Here is an 18,181-nt window from a genome sequence, read left to right on the forward strand (position 1 = left end):
ACAGGAATAGATGCCTCTCTGGCTTTTTGCACTGTGCTTTCTGATACTCTGCTCTGTCTGTAATTCTTCAGCAGAACTCTAGCACATCATTCTCCCTGTACAAAGATCATCAGCATCAAGATACTTCTGGCTGGATTCCCCAACTCTTTTGCCATAGATAATTGAGATTCACTCCAGCAGAGTCCCACAGAAGAACAGCCAGGGCAATAAGTCAAATGTGTCCTAACCCTTCTGTGGGAACCCCTAATCCTTGTGTCACAGGTCCAACAAAGCCATCACCCTCACTGGGCTTCCCCTCTACCACTGTTGGTGTCTGCTGCTTGTGGCATATTATGGTGAAATAAGAGCACATCAAAGTGATAACTGGTAGTGGCAGCCATGCTGCTACTCCCTCTTGAGAAGATGTCTTCTTGCCTTTAACTGACAAACTTCTTCAAATCTCATCCAGGGACTCTGCAAACAATGGAAAACAAATTAATGCCACTGCTGCATGGTACATATTTAAGCAATAAGAATGTCAGTCATCTGTTCCTGAGCTATCTTTGCCAATTGTCTGTGTCCATTAAGAGGGACCCAAATACTAAGGACTAATGTTGTCCCTTCACCACATAACAAGAAACTTCCAGGAACCAGATAACTAGACAACCAGTAAATGCAACAAAAAGACAAGTAATTATTTTTTGAGGGGAGAGAGGAAGATGTCAGACATTCTATAAAAGGCATGAGTAAAACCCAAAGGTTGCTGGAATGCAAGCTATATGACTGAGAAATCCCTTTATAAAGCATAATTGAAAGGTAAAAATCTATATTTACTTTTTATAATAAAGCAACAGGAAAGCTGTGACTGAAAATTAAATGGGTCTTCAGAGTCATAAACTTCCTTAGGAAACCAGCTTCATCATCTGTTCTCTCAGCCTTTGGATAAGGAAAGGGTAACCATAAAATTTGTCAGCCAAACCAGAGCACTTGTGAGAATAAAATGAAGTGCTTTAATAATATACTTGGACAACAGGCATAAACTAGGACTGCTCCAGGCAAAGAGGAGCATAAGGTCACTAGTCTAAATAAATACCATCTATGTTATGGAAATGTCATGAGTATCAAGTAAATGCTTAGCGCAGTGCCAGGCATAAGCCCTATATTTATACCGGGTTGTTACAGAAATGATCTCTCATAATAAAGTTCAATGAAAACTGTCATTTATTTCTCCTTCAAACAATGAATTTTACCACCAGTGTCCCAGAATGTAACACTTTGAAAAATTTACTCAAAAAAATTAAATAATAAATGGATATCACTTTATCACAACCTACAATGTACCAAATATCCTCTCCAGAAATACAATTAATCCTATTTAATACTATATCCAAAATGGTCAGGCCAAGAATTCCCCCTCAGTTTTATCCACTGCTTACCCACTGTTAAAGCTCTCAAAAATGACAAATATCCCCCCCCATAAACAAGTAGATGCTATAATCCAAAAAGAGAGTTTCATACCATCACAGTTATGAAAAATGCTTGCAACCAGGTGCCTGTCAATTTCCTTCTACAGCAGTGTTTCTGCCTCTCCAAGCAGCAGGTTCTCCAATTCTTCAAAGTTCTCTTTCTTACTGTTGAGCACCAGTTATCCAGAATCCACACAGGTATGCTAAATGACGGTTGCCAACATGAAATGCCAGGTCTCTACCATTTGCTTCCCCACTTCTGTAGTGGAGTTGTAAGGATCAGAAATAGACCCCCCCAATTTACAAACACACACACACATTCTTTCAACATATTTATATCCACTGCCTCCTACGTGCCAGGCATACTTGTACTCATTCACTCTACCTATCACACACTTGGCCAAGTAGTCAGTATAGGTGTATGTATAGGTATTATGTATGTGTGTGTAGGTATATATACATACACACATTGGGATGAAATAGATTCAGAACTATATAAAAAACAAACAAAAAGAAACAAATTTGAACTTCTTACACAGGCATGGTTCTGACAGAGAACTTCTATGTCTGTACATGTTCATTTTAGTGTAAAAAAATTAATCACCAGGGCATAATAACAACTGACATACCCCTCACGCTTAGTATCAGACACACAGAAATCTACATTTCTATGAGTTCCCATGTTGTGGCCAGAAATAAACTCTCAGAACTCCTGTTAATATAATGGTTTATTTATGTTTCATAGTAAAGAGAAAATAGAACAACTGCTACTTTCAGCATTTTCTGCTGACAATTTATATTTCCAAAAGCAAACACACCTGAGACCTTGCCCATCCAAATCCATTTAATAATGCCTTTGAAATGGTTGTATAAGTACTAAAGTTCTAAAAGTGCAAATTATTTTTAATTTGGGGAGAAATCAATAGATACAGAAAAGAAGGCAATTTCTCCATGTATGTAACAGCCATTTGATTCTGAGTCTAAGAATAAACTACCATTTAATAATTGGTAAGAGGAACTCACTGGCATCTTCAAAGGACACAAGTTGACAACCCTGCTGTATGGGAGCATTTGTAGTTATAATTAATACCAGTTCTATAGAGCAAAAGCCAGCCTCTGAATGAGTGCTCATAATAAATGATCACCAGTGAAAATCACAGACATCTATGAATAAACAATCTTACTGCAGTATCTAAGTGAAAGGCCCAGCAGAGAAACAGGTATTGTTACAGACATTTTTTAAAGTCACATAGACCAACCAACTTAGGCAAAACAATAAAAGAGGGGCAAAAATATTCTTCCTTTCTAAGTCTGAGCAATTACTACCATGGTGGGGTGGGAGGAAAGCTTATCAAGGGGGATTTTTCTGTTACATATGTTAAACTGAGAGAACCACTTTAGTGCACAGAGTTATCAGATTTAGCTTTACATATGCGGCTCTATGCCATTATAAATATTAACTTTCTCTTCAGAAAGATACTCCAAATTCATGTAATATGGTATATGGTCATACATACTAAATTATATGACAGTGAAATTAGAGTTTGAAAATATTACCCTAATTCATCTCAATAGCGAATTGCTACAACATATTATACTTACTGCCTCTTTAATTTCACAGGAGAAAACATGTATCTGGAATTCTTCTGAACCATGGGAACTCTCTGTAAATGCAAAGCAATTGCTCTCTACTGTCCCATCATGTCCACGTGCACAGAATAACACCTTATAAATTGGAAAAGATGCTATCTCCATGTTGTTGGATTGGTCTATGATTCTGCAGAACAGTGATGAAAAATGAGATAAAATATTAACTATCAAAGAACAAAGGCAAACACTTTTACTATGCCAATAACATACAAAATAACTATCTTAAAATCACAAAAATAAACTGGTACTAATAAAGCAAGAAAACAATTATCTTCATATTTTTGCTATACACACACACAAACACACAAATTCTTCAACTTCTTTTGAAAATTACTTCATTTTTGTGTCCTATGATCGAATTCATTTACTTTCAAAGCCAAGTATACACTGCCTGGTAAAATCAATGTCACGCATCCCTAAATGCTAGTCTTGTTCTGTTATGGCAAGAGGAATGCCAGTAAAAAATAGCACAGACCATCTCTGGAGAGTTCATTTCTATTTAAAGCAGCACCTGTAAGTTTATCCAAGTCCAGGTCATTCATCGTTCAACAAAGACTTCTCTTACCCTAAAAAAGGTCAGAGTGGTTCCAAAGATAAACTTAACAATGGAATTTAAGAGGTAAAAGGAGTTTGTGGGACTTAGGAGCAAATATTTCTCTGACTTTCCCTGTACAAATCCTAAGCTCTAGTTTGATCCAAAACCTCAAGACCACCTCAGGATCTCAAATTGTAGAACTGAGGGGGACCTACTAGGAATAGAGAGGCAAATCAAAACACTAAGTCTTTGTTAAGGTATGTTTGGCACTTTGAAACTCAATAGATACAAATATCAAAATGCCTTTTACTGTTAAGAGATATCATACAAACAATATACCTACAAAACGCTTTCCTGAAAAAGTCAAAGCATTTTTACCAAAACCTTGTAAATTTATATTGCTATTATTTTGGTACTTAGAACTTTTCTCACATTCTAAACCTCAGAGAATGAGGCAAATCAGAAAGGGTTTGGAAAAGATTAAATCAGTCTTCAGAGAATAGTATAGGTTCAAGACACATTCAACCTAATTTCCCAGACCTGGTTCATTTATTTGTTCATTCAGCAAATATTTACTAAAAACCTGCTATGGACTGATATTGCTCTAGACAGTACTATCAGACAGAAGCTGTAGCAGGAAAAAATACCAATAACCTGCCCCCACGGAACTTATATTCTAGTGAGGAAGACAGACAATAAACAAATAAGCAAATAAATATAAAATATCAAGTCAAAGAAAAGTTCTATGAAGGAAAAAAGGCCCAGTAAAAAGAAAGAGGGATAGTTATCATATGATCGAAGGAGGATTCTTTTGACAATTTGGCAGTTTCTTACAAAACTAAATATACCCATACTATAGGATCTAGCAATTACACTCCTTGGTGTTTATTCAAATGAGTTAAAAACTTACGTCTACACAAAACCCGGCACACAGATGTTTACAGAAGCTTTATTCATAATCGCCAAAACTTGGATGCAATCAGAATGTCCTTCCATAGGCAAATGGAAAAATAAACTGTGGTACACCCAGACAATAGCATATTATTCAGCACTAAAAAGAAATGAGCTATCAAGCCACAAAAAGACATGTAGGAACTCTTAAATGCCTATTATTAAGTAAAAGAAGCCAATCTGAAAGGGCTACTTATTACATGATTCCAACTATATAATTTACTGGAAAAGGCAAAACTATGGAGACAGTGAAAAGATCAGTGGTTGCCAGCGGTTGCAGGGAGGGACAAATGATCAGGCAGAAGGCAGGAATTTTCAAACAGTGAAAGTACTCTGTATGATATTCTACTGGTGGATACATGTCATTATATATTTGTCCAAACCCACAGAATGTACAACACCAAGAGTGAACCCTAAGGTAAACTATGGACTTTGGAAAATTATGTCAATGTAGGTTCATCAACTGTAACAAATGTAGGGACTTCCCTGGTACTCCAGTGGTTAAGAATCCGCCTTCCAATGCAGGGGACGTGGGTTCGATCCCTGGTCCAGAAACTAAGATCCCACATGCTGTGGGGCAACTAAGCCAGCGCGCCACAACTACAAAGCCCACATGTGCACTCTGGAGTCCGCGCGCCACAACTACAGAGCCCACGTGCTCTGGAGTCCGTGCACCACAACTAGAGAGCCCGCGCACCGCAACAAAGAGCCCATGCGCCTCAACGAAAGATCCCATGTGCCGCAACTAAGATCCAACGCAGCCAAAAATAAATAAACAATTTTAAAATAAATTAAAAATTGTAACAAATGTACCATGTGGAAGAGGATGTTGATGATGAGAGGTGTTTGGGGGAGGTGGAGGGATGCACATCTGGGATATGGGAAATCTCTGTACTTTGTGCTCAATTTTGCTCTGAAGCTAAAAGTGATCTAAAAAATAAACCCTATTAAGAAAAACAGGAAGGAAGAAAAAGAAGCCTTCTTTTGATAAAAAGGTTTCTTGAGGTGAAACCGGAGAGAAGTGAAAAAGCCACTGGAAAACCAAGGAAAGCTTGTTTAGGCAGAGTAGAGACTACACAAAAGCCCTGAGGTAGGAATCCTGACTGATAGGCCCTGAGGCAGGATTCATGACTGTGTTTGAGAAAGAGCAAAGAGGCTTCTATGACTGGAATGTAGCAAATGAATGAAGTGAATGAATGAATGAAGTAAATGTAGTGAAAGAAGTGAGAGAGCAAAGGAGGGAGGGAAGAGAGGGGAGAAGGGCAGAAGATCAGGTCAAAGCAGATCATCAGGGCCAGACATGGTAAGAATTTCAAATATAATCACAAGTGTGATTGGAGGCTACTGGAGGGCTGAATGTAGGAAAATAACAGTTATCTGATTTACATTTAAAGAAATTCAAGGTTCAGATGACATTAAATATTATTCCTAGTGAAGCATGTGAGAAAAAGCCATTTTGCTTCTTTCCAGTCTGATGTAAAGAGCTTGAAATCTAGGGATCACTCTAGTTTTCCGAACCACTGTTATATGACAAGGTGAAACACAAATCATAGGTATTTTGACAGTTATAGTTGCATTTATAGCATTCTAAGCAAATTTTACAAATGCCCCTTGCAAATAAGGAATACAGTCTAAACCTAAACATGTTTACTTTGCATGGCTACAGAGTAAAAGTGAATTCAGAGTAAGTCCAAGGCCTCACTTATGATAAAATATCATCACCACTACCCAAAAAAACTTCACACATGTCTAAGGGGGTAATAAAGGATTAGAGCTTACCTCACAGAACCTTCCGGAACATTTGGCACATACAGAGTAACAGGAAAGGGGTGCTGACTGGAAGATTTCATAGTTGCCATCGCCCGTAAAGCCTCCACTTCATTACGTGGGGAAGAAACCTTCATACATCCTAAGTAGGTCAGTTTGTTAAATAAAACACTATCTTCTTCAGGTATTCCACTTGGAGAAGATGGTCTCGGTGTAGAAATTTCTGAAGAAAAAAGAAAAAAGAAACACTCAAAAGTTAATATAAAACTTCACAGTATAATTTCATCTATTGCCCAAAAACAAATGAAAAATTGCAAATAAAATTTAGGTCTCTCTGTGTTTTCATTTCTTTTAATGTTTATCCTACATCTTAACTTAGAGTTTTGGAACTGGCCATTTTGTACTTCAGGTCTCTCAAAGTATTATCTTACTTAGCTATGACTTCTTTAGAGGAAAAGAAAAAAAACATTCTAAGCTTTGTATTTTAAAAAATCAAAAATACGGAGTTCAAATGATATAAAACAATAAGAAGAAAAGACTACACTAAAGACAGTGTGAATTATCCTAAAACGAATGAGAATTAAACAAAACTAAAATCCGTTAAAAGTGTTTCTGGTAAAGATCCTGCATAGCACCAAATTTATTAATCAGCCTAAATTCCTCAGCAAAAGTCAACAATGTTAAAATGTTCCATCTCATACTAATACCAACAAAGTCAAGCTCCTTATTTTTCTCCTTCCTAGCTTGCTGGCTTCTATAAAATATGTAAGTATTTCAATGAAAAATTTTTCCTCAAAATAATTATTTTGATGAATTATCCTATGATTGCTTCCCCCAATTCTTTAAAAAAAAAAAATTCCACTTTAATTCTAAGCACAGCATGCATGTAGCAAAGTCCCAACTGTGGTTAGAGAGTATTTATCTGCATATATCAGGTAGTATAAAGCTTCCCCTCTGCCACTCTCCCCATCCCCACCTAAAAACCCACATTCAGCTAATCTCCAACTCTTCCCGCTACCCACATCCACGCTGTACAAAATTAAGCAGCCTGTCTCACCCAAACTAGATCCTTGTGACATGCTCTAACTCTCATTACCAGGATTACACTTACAGGATATTAATAAATAATTCACAAAAGCCATTCCCAACCTCCCCACTCCAGCTCCCAAATATTATACTAAATCATGCACCCTTCACCACTTTTTTTCTATTGAAAAACTAAAGCTATTCAAATGAAGTACTTCATCTACCATGTTCTTCAATCACTGAAACATGTTTTTTCCACTTCTGAATCAGTTCAATGTATATATTTCAAAAGGGACATATAAAAAACTACAAATACATTTTAAGGCTGAATACAAACATGTCTAGAATATACATATATACATATATGCATTTTTGTTAATTTAGCAAGTACTTATGCAAAAACAATTATTTGCAAGATCGTATGGTAAAACTGTGCTTTGGTGACTGATGAACACGGTAGATCAAGTAGTTCAAATTGTCTAACGTATGTGTAACTGGAATTCTACAGAAGAGGAAAAGGTGGGGAAAAAGCTTTCTGAAGAAATAAATGTTTTACAAAATCTGTGTAGCTCACAGATTCATGAAACTCTGTATACCCCAAATACAAAAACAATACATAAATGGATCCAAAAAAGACAGATGACAAAATTGTAGACAAGACCGTTAAAGTAACTATTATAACAATGATAGAGGAATTAAAGAAAAACACCTAACAAAAGAAGGAGAAAAATGGAAGACAGAAAAAAGAACCAAAAGAAATTCTAGAGATAAAAAATGCAAGATCTGAAATGAAATATTCCCTGGATGGATATAACAACTAATTCTAATTTGCATAAGAAAACAAGAATATTAAAGAAGATCCTTGGGATAAAGGAAAATGATACTAGAGGGAAACTAAAGAGCACCAAAAGTTATAAATATGAGGGAACGACTTTTTCCTTGCCATTTAATTTCTTTAAAATACAGCAGACTGCTGGTCATCCCCATTTGGAAATCTTATTAATCATTATGTCCAAAATTGAATTCATTAGATGTACATGCCTTGAATAACTCTTGAATCCATCCCACTTTTCTTTGGCCCCATAGTCATTACCCAAATTACTACAGCAGTAACCTCCAGTCTTTCTTTCCTCCAATTTATTCTCCACACTGCAGCCACCAAGATCTTCCATAAAGATAGAAGAACTTCCATGGTGGCACAGTGGTTAAGAATCTGCCTGCCAATGCAGGGGACATGGGTTCAAGCCCTGGTCTTGGAAGATCCCACATGCCGTGGAGCAACTAAGCCCGTGCACCACAACTACTGAGCCTGCGCTCTAGAGCCCGTGAGCCACAACTACTGAGCCTGCATGCCACAACTACTGAACCCCGCAGGCCTAGAGTCGGTGCTCTGCAACAAGAGAAGCCACCGCCATGAGAAGCCAGTACACCACAACGAAGAGCAGCCCCCGCTCACTGCAACTAGAGAAAGCCTCCGTGCAGCAACGAAGACCCAACACAGCCAAAAAATTAATTTATTTATAAAAATAAATAACTAAATAAAATAAAATGCCAAAAAAAAAGATGAAAGAAAGAGAGAGAGGGAGGGAGAGAGGGAGGGAGGGAGGAAGGGAGGGAGGGAGGAAATAAACAGATATACCACACAAACACTAATTATAAGAAAACCAGAATGGCTATATTAATATCAGAAAAATCAGACTTCAAAACAACAAACAGTAACAGGAGAAAAAGAGACACTTCACAATGATAAAAGGGTCAATTTATAAGGAAAACATAATTTAAAAAGTGGCTATGCCCCTAATACCAGAGCTTCAAAATACTTGAAGCAAAAACTAGCAGAACTGAAGATCCTCAAACTGAACCAGTCAAATTGAAGTAACAAGTCTGCTATAGCTTCTATGTAGTAACTGAAAACACTGGGCAGAATATAAAAAGTAACTACTTTTATAGAATATAAACAAGTAACTACTCGTTTTTATTTTTTTTAATTTATTTTATTTTATTTATTTTTGGCTGCATTGGGTCTTTGTTGCTGTGCGCAGGTTTTCTCTAGCTGCGGCGAGCGGGGACTACTCTTCGTTGTGGTGCACTGGCTTCTCATGGAGGTGGATTCTCTTGCTGTGGAGCACAGGTTCTAGGCGTGTGGGCTTCAGTAGTTGTGGCTCACAGGCTCAGTAGTTGTGGCTCACAGGCTCTAGAGCACAGGCTCAGTAGTTGTGGTGCACGGGCTTAGTCGCTCCGCGGCATGTGGGATCTTCCAGGACCAGGGCTTGAACCCATGTCCCCTGCATTGGCAGGCGGATTCTTAACCACTGCGCCACCAGGGAAGCCCAGGATTGTTTTGTTTTTTTTTAAAGCAAGTAACAACAGACAGATTGGAGAGAGGTCAAAACGTGAAGAACTACCAGTATAGTACTGAATTCCCTTTTACATTTTTTCATCCTTTATATCCCATATTTGACCTACGGGCCGCCCAAGTAGCAGAACTGTGCAGTGAGCAACAAAACTGTGAGAGAAATCCAATTTTTCTGGCCAAAGCACAGAAAAAAAGAGTCCCTGTAAACCAGAGAACATTTGGGGAATTATAACTTTCTTTTCTCTCTCTCTCTTTTTTCTCTCCCAGTTCTACCACAAGGCCAGCCCCAGTGTTGGAGCTGCACCACTATGTGGGAAGTGGGGCTGGGGGGAAAGGATGGAGTGCCGTAGCATACGCAACTCGAAGAAAAGGAACCTCTCAGTGGTTAGAACACCCAAACAAACGGGCTTGGCTCTTGTGGTTCAAAAAGGAAAAGGAAACCTCTGCTATTTTTTTTCTTTCTTTTCTCTCACCACTCTGTCCTGAAGTGAGAAACCTGTCTTTCTATGCAAGAGAAGAAGGAAAATGGGCCCCAAGAAGCCAGAGAGTATGGGGGAAATCCTGAGGAGGAGAGTTGGAGAAGGTAATCCCCTAATTTTGTGTATGAACTAACACAAGTCTTGGGTTCACCACCATGCTATACATGTGTGGAACAGACCAAAGAAGCACAGCAAAGGTTTTGGAATTGATTGACTTTGGAACCAGAAAGCAAGATCGAACTTGCAGTCTGGATGTAACCAAGTGGACTGCCTGCTAAAATAAAACAAAATCAACATTCTTCAGAGGATTTTATCTGGAAACAGAATCTCAAAACGTAAGTTTCAGAAAGTCTGGAAAACAATTCAGTTACTCAACTAACAAAAAAAACAAAAAAACAAAAATAGAAAAAGGTGACCAATTGTCAAGGGAAAAGCAATCAACAGATACCAATCCCAAAATGATGCAGCTGCTGGAATTATCAAAGACTTTAAAATTGGTATTATAACCATGCTCTATGACATAAAGGTGAACAAACCTGGAATGAGTGAAAATATTAAAATCCATGGCAGAGGAACAGAAAATGTAAAAAGGTGAATTTTAGACCAGAAAAATAGAATATCTAAAATTAAAAATTCACTGGATGGGCTCAAAAGAAAGGAGATAACAGAATAGTGGGCCAGTAAACTGAAATACAGATCAACAGAAATTTTCTAAACTAAAGAAGGGAGAAAAGAAAAAGATTGGAAAACAATGAAAAGAGCCTTAGGAATTGCAGGAAAATATGAAAATACCTAATAGCTTTGTTGTCTGAGTCACGGGAAAAGAAAAAGACTATGCACAAAAAAATTTTCTAAAAAATGTCTGAGGGCTTCCCTGGTGGCGCAGTGGTTTAGAGTCCACCTGCTGACACAGGGGACACAGGTTCGTGCTCTGGTCCGGGAAGATCCCACATGCCGCAGAGCGGCTGGGCCCGTGAGCCATGGCCACTGAGCCTGCGCGTCCAGAGCCTGTGCTCCTCAACGGGAGAGGCCACACAGTGAGAGGCCCGCATACCGCAAAAAAAAAAAAAAAAAAAAAAGTCTGAAAACTTCCTAAATTTCAAAAAAGAGATAAATTTACAGATTCAAGAATCTCAGTGAACACCAACAAAGATAAATTCAAAGAAAACCACACCCATATAACCAAACTGCTGGAAAACAAAAATATTGAAAAAAATATTGAAAGTGGACAAACTGCACGTTACAAATAAGGGAACAAATAAGTGATTCAAATGACTGCAGATTTCTCATCAGAAATGATAGAGAAGAGAAGACAGCAGGACAACATCTTTAGAGTATTCAAAGAACATTGCTCCATAGAAATCCAGGGGTTAGGTATGTCAATGGAGTTAATGGGCCTACACCCTGCCCCATGCCCTTTGTTTTTTTTTTGTTTTTTTTTTTTTTGGCCGAGCCACACGCTACGCGGGATCTTGGTTCCCTGACCAGGGATCAAACCATGCCCCCTGCAGTGGAAGCACGGACTCTTAACCACTGGACCACCAGAGAAGTCCCCCCCATGCCCATTTAAAGTGATATGTTATAATTACTGGGCTTTGACCTAAAACTGTATGTGATTTTATTCTGAGGTTCAAGATTTCCAAAACTATTGATGATGACAAACATTTTATTTGGTACTTACTTTGTGCCAGGCATTTTACAAAATACTTTATGTGGATGGTATCATTTGAACTTCTAAATCCCTATGAAACGGGTTCTATTTTATCTCTATTTTACAGATGAGATAACTGATCATTAGAGTAGTTGAATAATTTGTCCAAGCTGCAGGCAGAGCCTGGATTCAAATCTAGGTCTGAACTCCAGATATCATATCTTAGCCTCTATGAAAGGTCTAAAATAGAATGAATTAAAATCAAAATGAAGTTTATTCTGCCCTTAATTATAGAGTACCAGCTCTTCAAGGGAAGGAACTGTTCTATCCTCTTTTTATTCCCAGCACTTATAACAAGTGTCTAAAAGACTAGGCACTCAGTATATGCCAAATGAATCAATCAGTAAATAAATGAAATTTTTTAGAGCTAGTGGTCCTTTTAGCAACCAATTAATGGCAAACACACATCATCTCTGGGTACCACTTAGATCCTATCTCATCCACAACTAAATGTATCATAACTGCAGCTTTCATGTAGACAAAACTCGTGACTAGTGGAAATCCGAAGTTAAGCAAACAAACAGCAAAATATTTTTAGCAAGGCAACACTTTTAGATCTCGTGAAATCACACATCGATGTAAGAAATTCATATCCTCCTAAATATAAATTCAGTCCTGTTCAAGTCATACTTTTGAATTCCATCATCCCTTCCTTAGCAGAAAGATGCAAAGAATAACAAAGAGCATGAGAGAGAAGACTCATCTATGTATCCACACAGTATTTTAGTACATTACAGTAAATTAGTAGATTCCCTGTAGAGGTGAATCCAAGTAGCCAGGACATACGATCACCAAATGACAAAAACCAACAAGTTATCATGATGTTTAAACAAAAGCCCTTATCTATCTAAATTTATCACTGGCAAATTACATATCTTTAATGTTCACTTTAGCCCATTTAAATCTAGATACTTTCCAGACAGTCCCTTACCTTTGAAGTTATGTGTCATTTTAATCGACCACAACAATTCTTCTGTTAACAAAAACTGCAACTATGGGCTTCCCTGGTGGCGCAGTGGTTGAGAGTCCGTCTGCCGATGCAGGGGACATGGGTTCGTGCCCCGGTCTGGGAAGATCCCACATGCCGTGGAGCGGCTGAGCCCGTGAGCCATGGCCGCTGAGCCTGCGCGTCCGGAGCCTGTGCTCCGCAACGGGAGGGGCCACAACAGTGAGAGGCCCGTGTACCGCAAAAAAAAAAAACTGCAACTATGAAGAGGCAGCTGAAATGTCTTCTCATAGTTCTTTCAGGCTGCTATATAACAAAATACCACATGGGTGGCTTATAACAACAGACATTTATTTCTCACAGCTCTGGATGCTAGGAGTCCAAGACTGAGGCTCTGGCAGATTTGGTGCCTCATGAGAGCTCACTTTCTAGACAGCATCTTTTCACTGTGTCCTCACACTGCAGAAGGCACAAGCTAGCTCTCTGGAGTCTGTTTTAGAAGGACATAATCCCAATTATGAGGGCTTTGCCCTCATGACCTAATCACCTCCCAAAGGCCCGACGTCCTAATACCATCACTAGGATTTCAATATATTAATTTTGGGGAGAACACAAAACATATGTCTTTTCATTGAAAATGAAAAGAAACAATATATAACAAGGAAAGAATGCTTTTTAAAAACTTACTTGTAAAGCAAAGTGGAAATTCTTATCCACTGAGATCTTCAGGGAAAGATACATTTTTTAAAAATGTATTTAATATAATGGGTGTTGAAAACACACAAGTACATTATACATGGTCCCTATCAAATATGCTCAGAAATAAGAATATTATCTAGGCCATTGCAAAGGACAACTGATTCCAATAACCCATCAGAGCTTTCAATACATGAGAAGATAAAGGTATTTCTTCCTTTTGATTAATCTATTAACCAAAAAAATAACTATAGGAATGTTGATGTCAGTATGCTTTGGGTTTGGGGCGAAGGCTAGGGATTTAAGAAATTCAAAAGATAAAGAAAAGCACAATGAAAAATATAATCTCTCATGTTCCCTCAATCAAGAACTAAAAAAATTAATATTTTGTAAGGCTTATTTCCAATCTTGTGTGTACACACACACACACACATATATAAAGTCCCCTTGAACTTAAATCTAGCCATGAATATGAATATACACTGAAACCTACGAGTCTTTATAATGAATCATTAAACTAGGGGCACTTTCGGGGACCCCCAACACATGGCAAATATCTTCTCTGAGCCTCATTTAGCCATATTTATTATGGTACTTTTCTCATTCAGATTTAAGCTTTTATGTATTAAAATGCAAGTAGCTTTTCCTTTATGATTTGGCTTTTCCTACCCTGACAATCACAAAAATATTCTCATTATTTTCTTCTTAAAGGTTCATTTTTCCCATTTAAATATTTGATTCACTAGGAATAAATTTGGGGTACAGTGTAAGGTAGGGCCACCGTGTTTCCACTGTGTAGCACTCTGGCCTATATCTACACCTACCGTACACGAACATTCAGAAATGGATCGTGAGTGCCTTAAATCAGTCAGGATGATCTCATCTCCTCTGTCAGAATGACTCACTGAGGAGTTTGAATATAACCAAGGCCTATACCACCTATTGGCTCATATCATTCCCCAGACTACTACAAAATGATTCAGTTGGTCCAATCAGAGTAAAACTCACAACTTTTGTTCGATGGGTAAAAGATCAGAGCCTTTCTCTCGGTCACCAGACATGAACAAATCACCTAGCCTTACTTATCAATTTCTGCAGCTACCTACTTTGTGACCACAAAGGATGCCAGTTAAGGAGAAAGATGACATGGAGAAGATCAAAGCTGAGTAGTTTACAAAGAAATACTACCAGAGGCCAGATCAAACCACACCTCCAGTGTTTAAACGAGCTGAAGTAGGAGTTGGGTTGGGTTTGGTTTGGCTTTTCCTTCATCCAAAACCATTTTGACTTACAAGCTGGTATTCCTACTATAAATCCTACTCATTCATGCACGTACATATTATTTATTACACTGTAATAAATACTTTTACAGTATTATTACACTGATGGAGTTGATATGTTATTTTACTTAGAATTTTCACAAATTGTAATTGAAATAACTGTAGTCAAACTGAGTAAGAAGTCACATTATATGGAAGAATGTGCCCATTACACTGTTCTTTGATACCCAAGAATTTATTCATTTGTTCAATAAGTATTTATTGAGGGCCTACTATATGCCAAGTACTAGGGGTAAAATGAATGCCCAGACATAGAGCCAGTTCTCAAAGAACACTGAGACTGATTTTACAGGTGGAGATACAAACAGAAACATAAGAACCAATGTGGGAACTGAAAAGCTGCTGGCCTTGATCTCAGAAAATGAAGCTAATAAAATTTTCTAATATTCATCTTAAAATTTTCATTATCACTTTATCCCATTTCTATTATACTTTCTAAGAGTTCAATACAGTACCTGTATTCGACGGATCCAAAATTAATTGAAGAGATGGCTTATTTATTTGGCTGGCCGAAACATCTCCAAATGAATGGTCTGAAATCTCACTGGAACTCGGACAATCAACAGGAAGGCTGCTTTGCCCTTTCTCAGAATCTCTCAAAATCTCTTCCATGGCTTTTTCCAGTTGTTCATCACCATTAGAAACTATCTACAGACAAAGCAAGACAATTCGTTTCAATCATAACATGGTTCTGGAACTTAATGAAAATATTTCATTTCTAGAAGAAATTTTAACAATCTAAATATTTAAATTTAAATATAGTTACTGAATACCAAGAATTTATACAGCTGTACCTAATTTCATTAGATATATATAAAATCCTGAGTTATAAACTCAACTAAATTAGAGGATTATTAGTATCAGAAAAGGATTCTTCAGAAACATACCAGGCATTTTCCAACTATATCTGATCTAAGATCTTATTTACAGATATTTTCTTTTCTTATTTTTTTCTTTTTCTCTTTTAGAAACGTATTCTAAAAACTGGGTAATCCTAAATTTATGTTTTGTTTTTTTTTTTAATTTATGTGTTTTAAAGAGGAAAATGGATACATTTAAATAGATAATATGTAGCACTGATATCATTTAAAAGGTCATATTTTTTGTTATCATAGCATAAACATATTTCTGACTCCTTTACAAATTTTGCTTGAGCTGTCAAGGAGTACTGCTAATTTCCTTACTCTTAAGTTGACTCATCTTCTTCTTAAAAGCAAGTGAGACACAAAGCCTAAGTAAATAAATGCCTTAAACACATTAATATGAAAATACAGAGTTAAATGAATTTAAAGAGCTGTTTATTTAAATACAGATATTTGAATAAATTTAAAGAAATCCACTGATTAATAAAATTATAAAAATATATATCCTCAACATAATGTAAAATGAGTACTTAATAATCTGATTTTTATAAAATTTTATTAGATTGATTTTATTAGATTAACATACTAACATACCTTTGATATAATTAATATTAAATAAAAGACATAAATAATATACAGCATTTTTGGCTAATTTCTCTCTTCCTATTTCTAGAGGGTGGTTATGCACTTCCCATACATGTATACCTGGGTTTATTTGGTTCTTTTTTTTTTTTTTTTTTTCAAGTCAGGAAAGGCAACATAAAACATGAAAAAGAAAAAGGACCACATCCAAATAAAAACTCAACTGCTAAAATTATAAAACATATACTTCAAAAATATTCAGACAAGTGTTAAATCACATACTTGAATGTTACCAGCTGACTTAAAACATAAAAATCATAAAGAAAAGTCAAGTGAAAATAATACATAACTACATACTTATGTAATTAATTTTTAAAACCCAGCAGCAGTAAGAGACAAAAATATCCAGATAAATTAAATTTATGTAAGATTTAACCATTAAGTCTAACTTGCCAATTATCCTTTCTCTTCTTTTTTCCCTCCTATTCCTTCTTTCTGAATTCTAAAGTAAAAGATAAAAAACCGAAAGCAAAAACTTCAAAAATACACAAACCAAATAATTAGCATCTGGATAAATCAAACACTGATTCTAGTCTCGAGGTCAGTACTCAAGAAAAACCTTTGGATTTTATATATCTCCTGAGATAAGTTTCACCTAGTTAAAAATAATAATAATAATTTAAAATAATATCATTTGTAGAAAAGGGAAAAATACCTTCAGTTCAGGTTTTTCATCATCTTTTGTAGAAGTATCATCTGCATGCTGAGGAACCAAAACAAATTCTTCACTGTTCAGTGTAGTCACAGAATCCGATGACCCACTAATCTTCTGTAATGAAGCTCTGACCTCCATTTCAGTGCTGCAAACCTCTCTTCCCACATCCACCTGGTCAAAACCACAAGGAGTAAGAACAAAAATTAGTGAATAAAAACATGAACTATTAAGTACCTGATCAATCTTTGGCCTTTAAAATTGGTTCATGCAAGGAAGAATTCTGCTGGCTAGATAATTATCTCAAAACTAGGGAGGCTACCTTCTTGGGCTGGGCCACATAATGGAAATGTACCCTGAGTTTCCACGCTAAAAGAACCATATTGTTCCCTGAAAAACAACACAAACCTGACCATATCTCAACTAAAAGGATTTACTACTATTTGGCACTCTACATATTTCTCCTAGAAATACTTTTTGTTCTTTTTAATAAATAGAAAACTAAATAATAAATAAGCTAGAAGTATCTACAAATTCATACACAAACAAAAATACATTCACTGAAATTACTTTATAACTAAACCTAAATGTCTGCAAAAACTTATCTCCTCAAGACTAAGTATTGTACCTTAAAATATTTTTTCTGTGTCACTTAAGTTGACTAATTAACATAGAATTCAACACCCTAAGCCATGTATCTTTTCTTTTCCAGACATGTAGCCACTTATCTACAGGAGGCAAAAAAAGCAGGGGAGGTGAGGGGAGCAAAGCTTTCACATTGCATTCATGCAGCAGTAATCAAATACAGTGTGATTCTGTTTTCTGGATAGATCTCTACTTTACACCATAGAAACTCAACATTCTCTATCACTTCCAGAAATTCAAATATTCACACAACTAATTTTAACTGAACATGTACACTATATAACAGTCAGTATACTCACAACTGCAGTTACATGAGCGAATAAGGCAAACAAGTTGCCTCCTCTCGTGGAGCTTACATCTAGTGAGGAAACAAGCAAGTAAGGTAATCCCAAATCATTCTCAGGCTATGAAGAAAATACAACAGCCTAATGTAACAAAGAGTAGCTGTAAGGAATACACGGACAACTTTAAGTAAGG

The 18,181-nt window shown here is 36.7% G+C and overlaps 1 protein-coding gene across 3 annotated transcripts in view; it reads right to left on the bottom strand.

Moving 5' to 3' along the window:
* Nucleotides 1–18,181, bottom strand: part of RABGAP1L (RAB GTPase activating protein 1 like) — a 684,589-nt gene that overhangs the window by 606,676 nt on the left and 59,732 nt on the right. For all 3 annotated transcript variants that reach the window (XM_089921687.1, XM_089921608.1, XM_089921651.1), the window contains exons 2-5: nt 17,063–17,233; nt 15,358–15,550; nt 6,361–6,571; nt 3,048–3,222 (exon numbers count right to left, since the gene is read on the bottom strand). In XM_089921687.1, the coding sequence (XP_089777813.1) occupies nt 3,048–3,222; nt 6,361–6,571; nt 15,358–15,550; nt 17,063–17,200 (717 nt within the window). In that variant the 5' untranslated portion in view covers nt 17,201–17,233. The remainder of the gene's footprint in view (nt 1–3,047; nt 3,223–6,360; nt 6,572–15,357; nt 15,551–17,062; nt 17,234–18,181) is intronic.

This window comes from Delphinapterus leucas, chromosome 1 (assembly GCF_059928025.1).
Source record: "Delphinapterus leucas isolate spDelLeu-1000000601 "Yukka" chromosome 1, BTC_Dleu_Yukka2, whole genome shotgun sequence".
In the NCBI taxonomy this organism is placed as follows: Eukaryota; Metazoa; Chordata; class Mammalia; order Artiodactyla; family Monodontidae; genus Delphinapterus; species Delphinapterus leucas.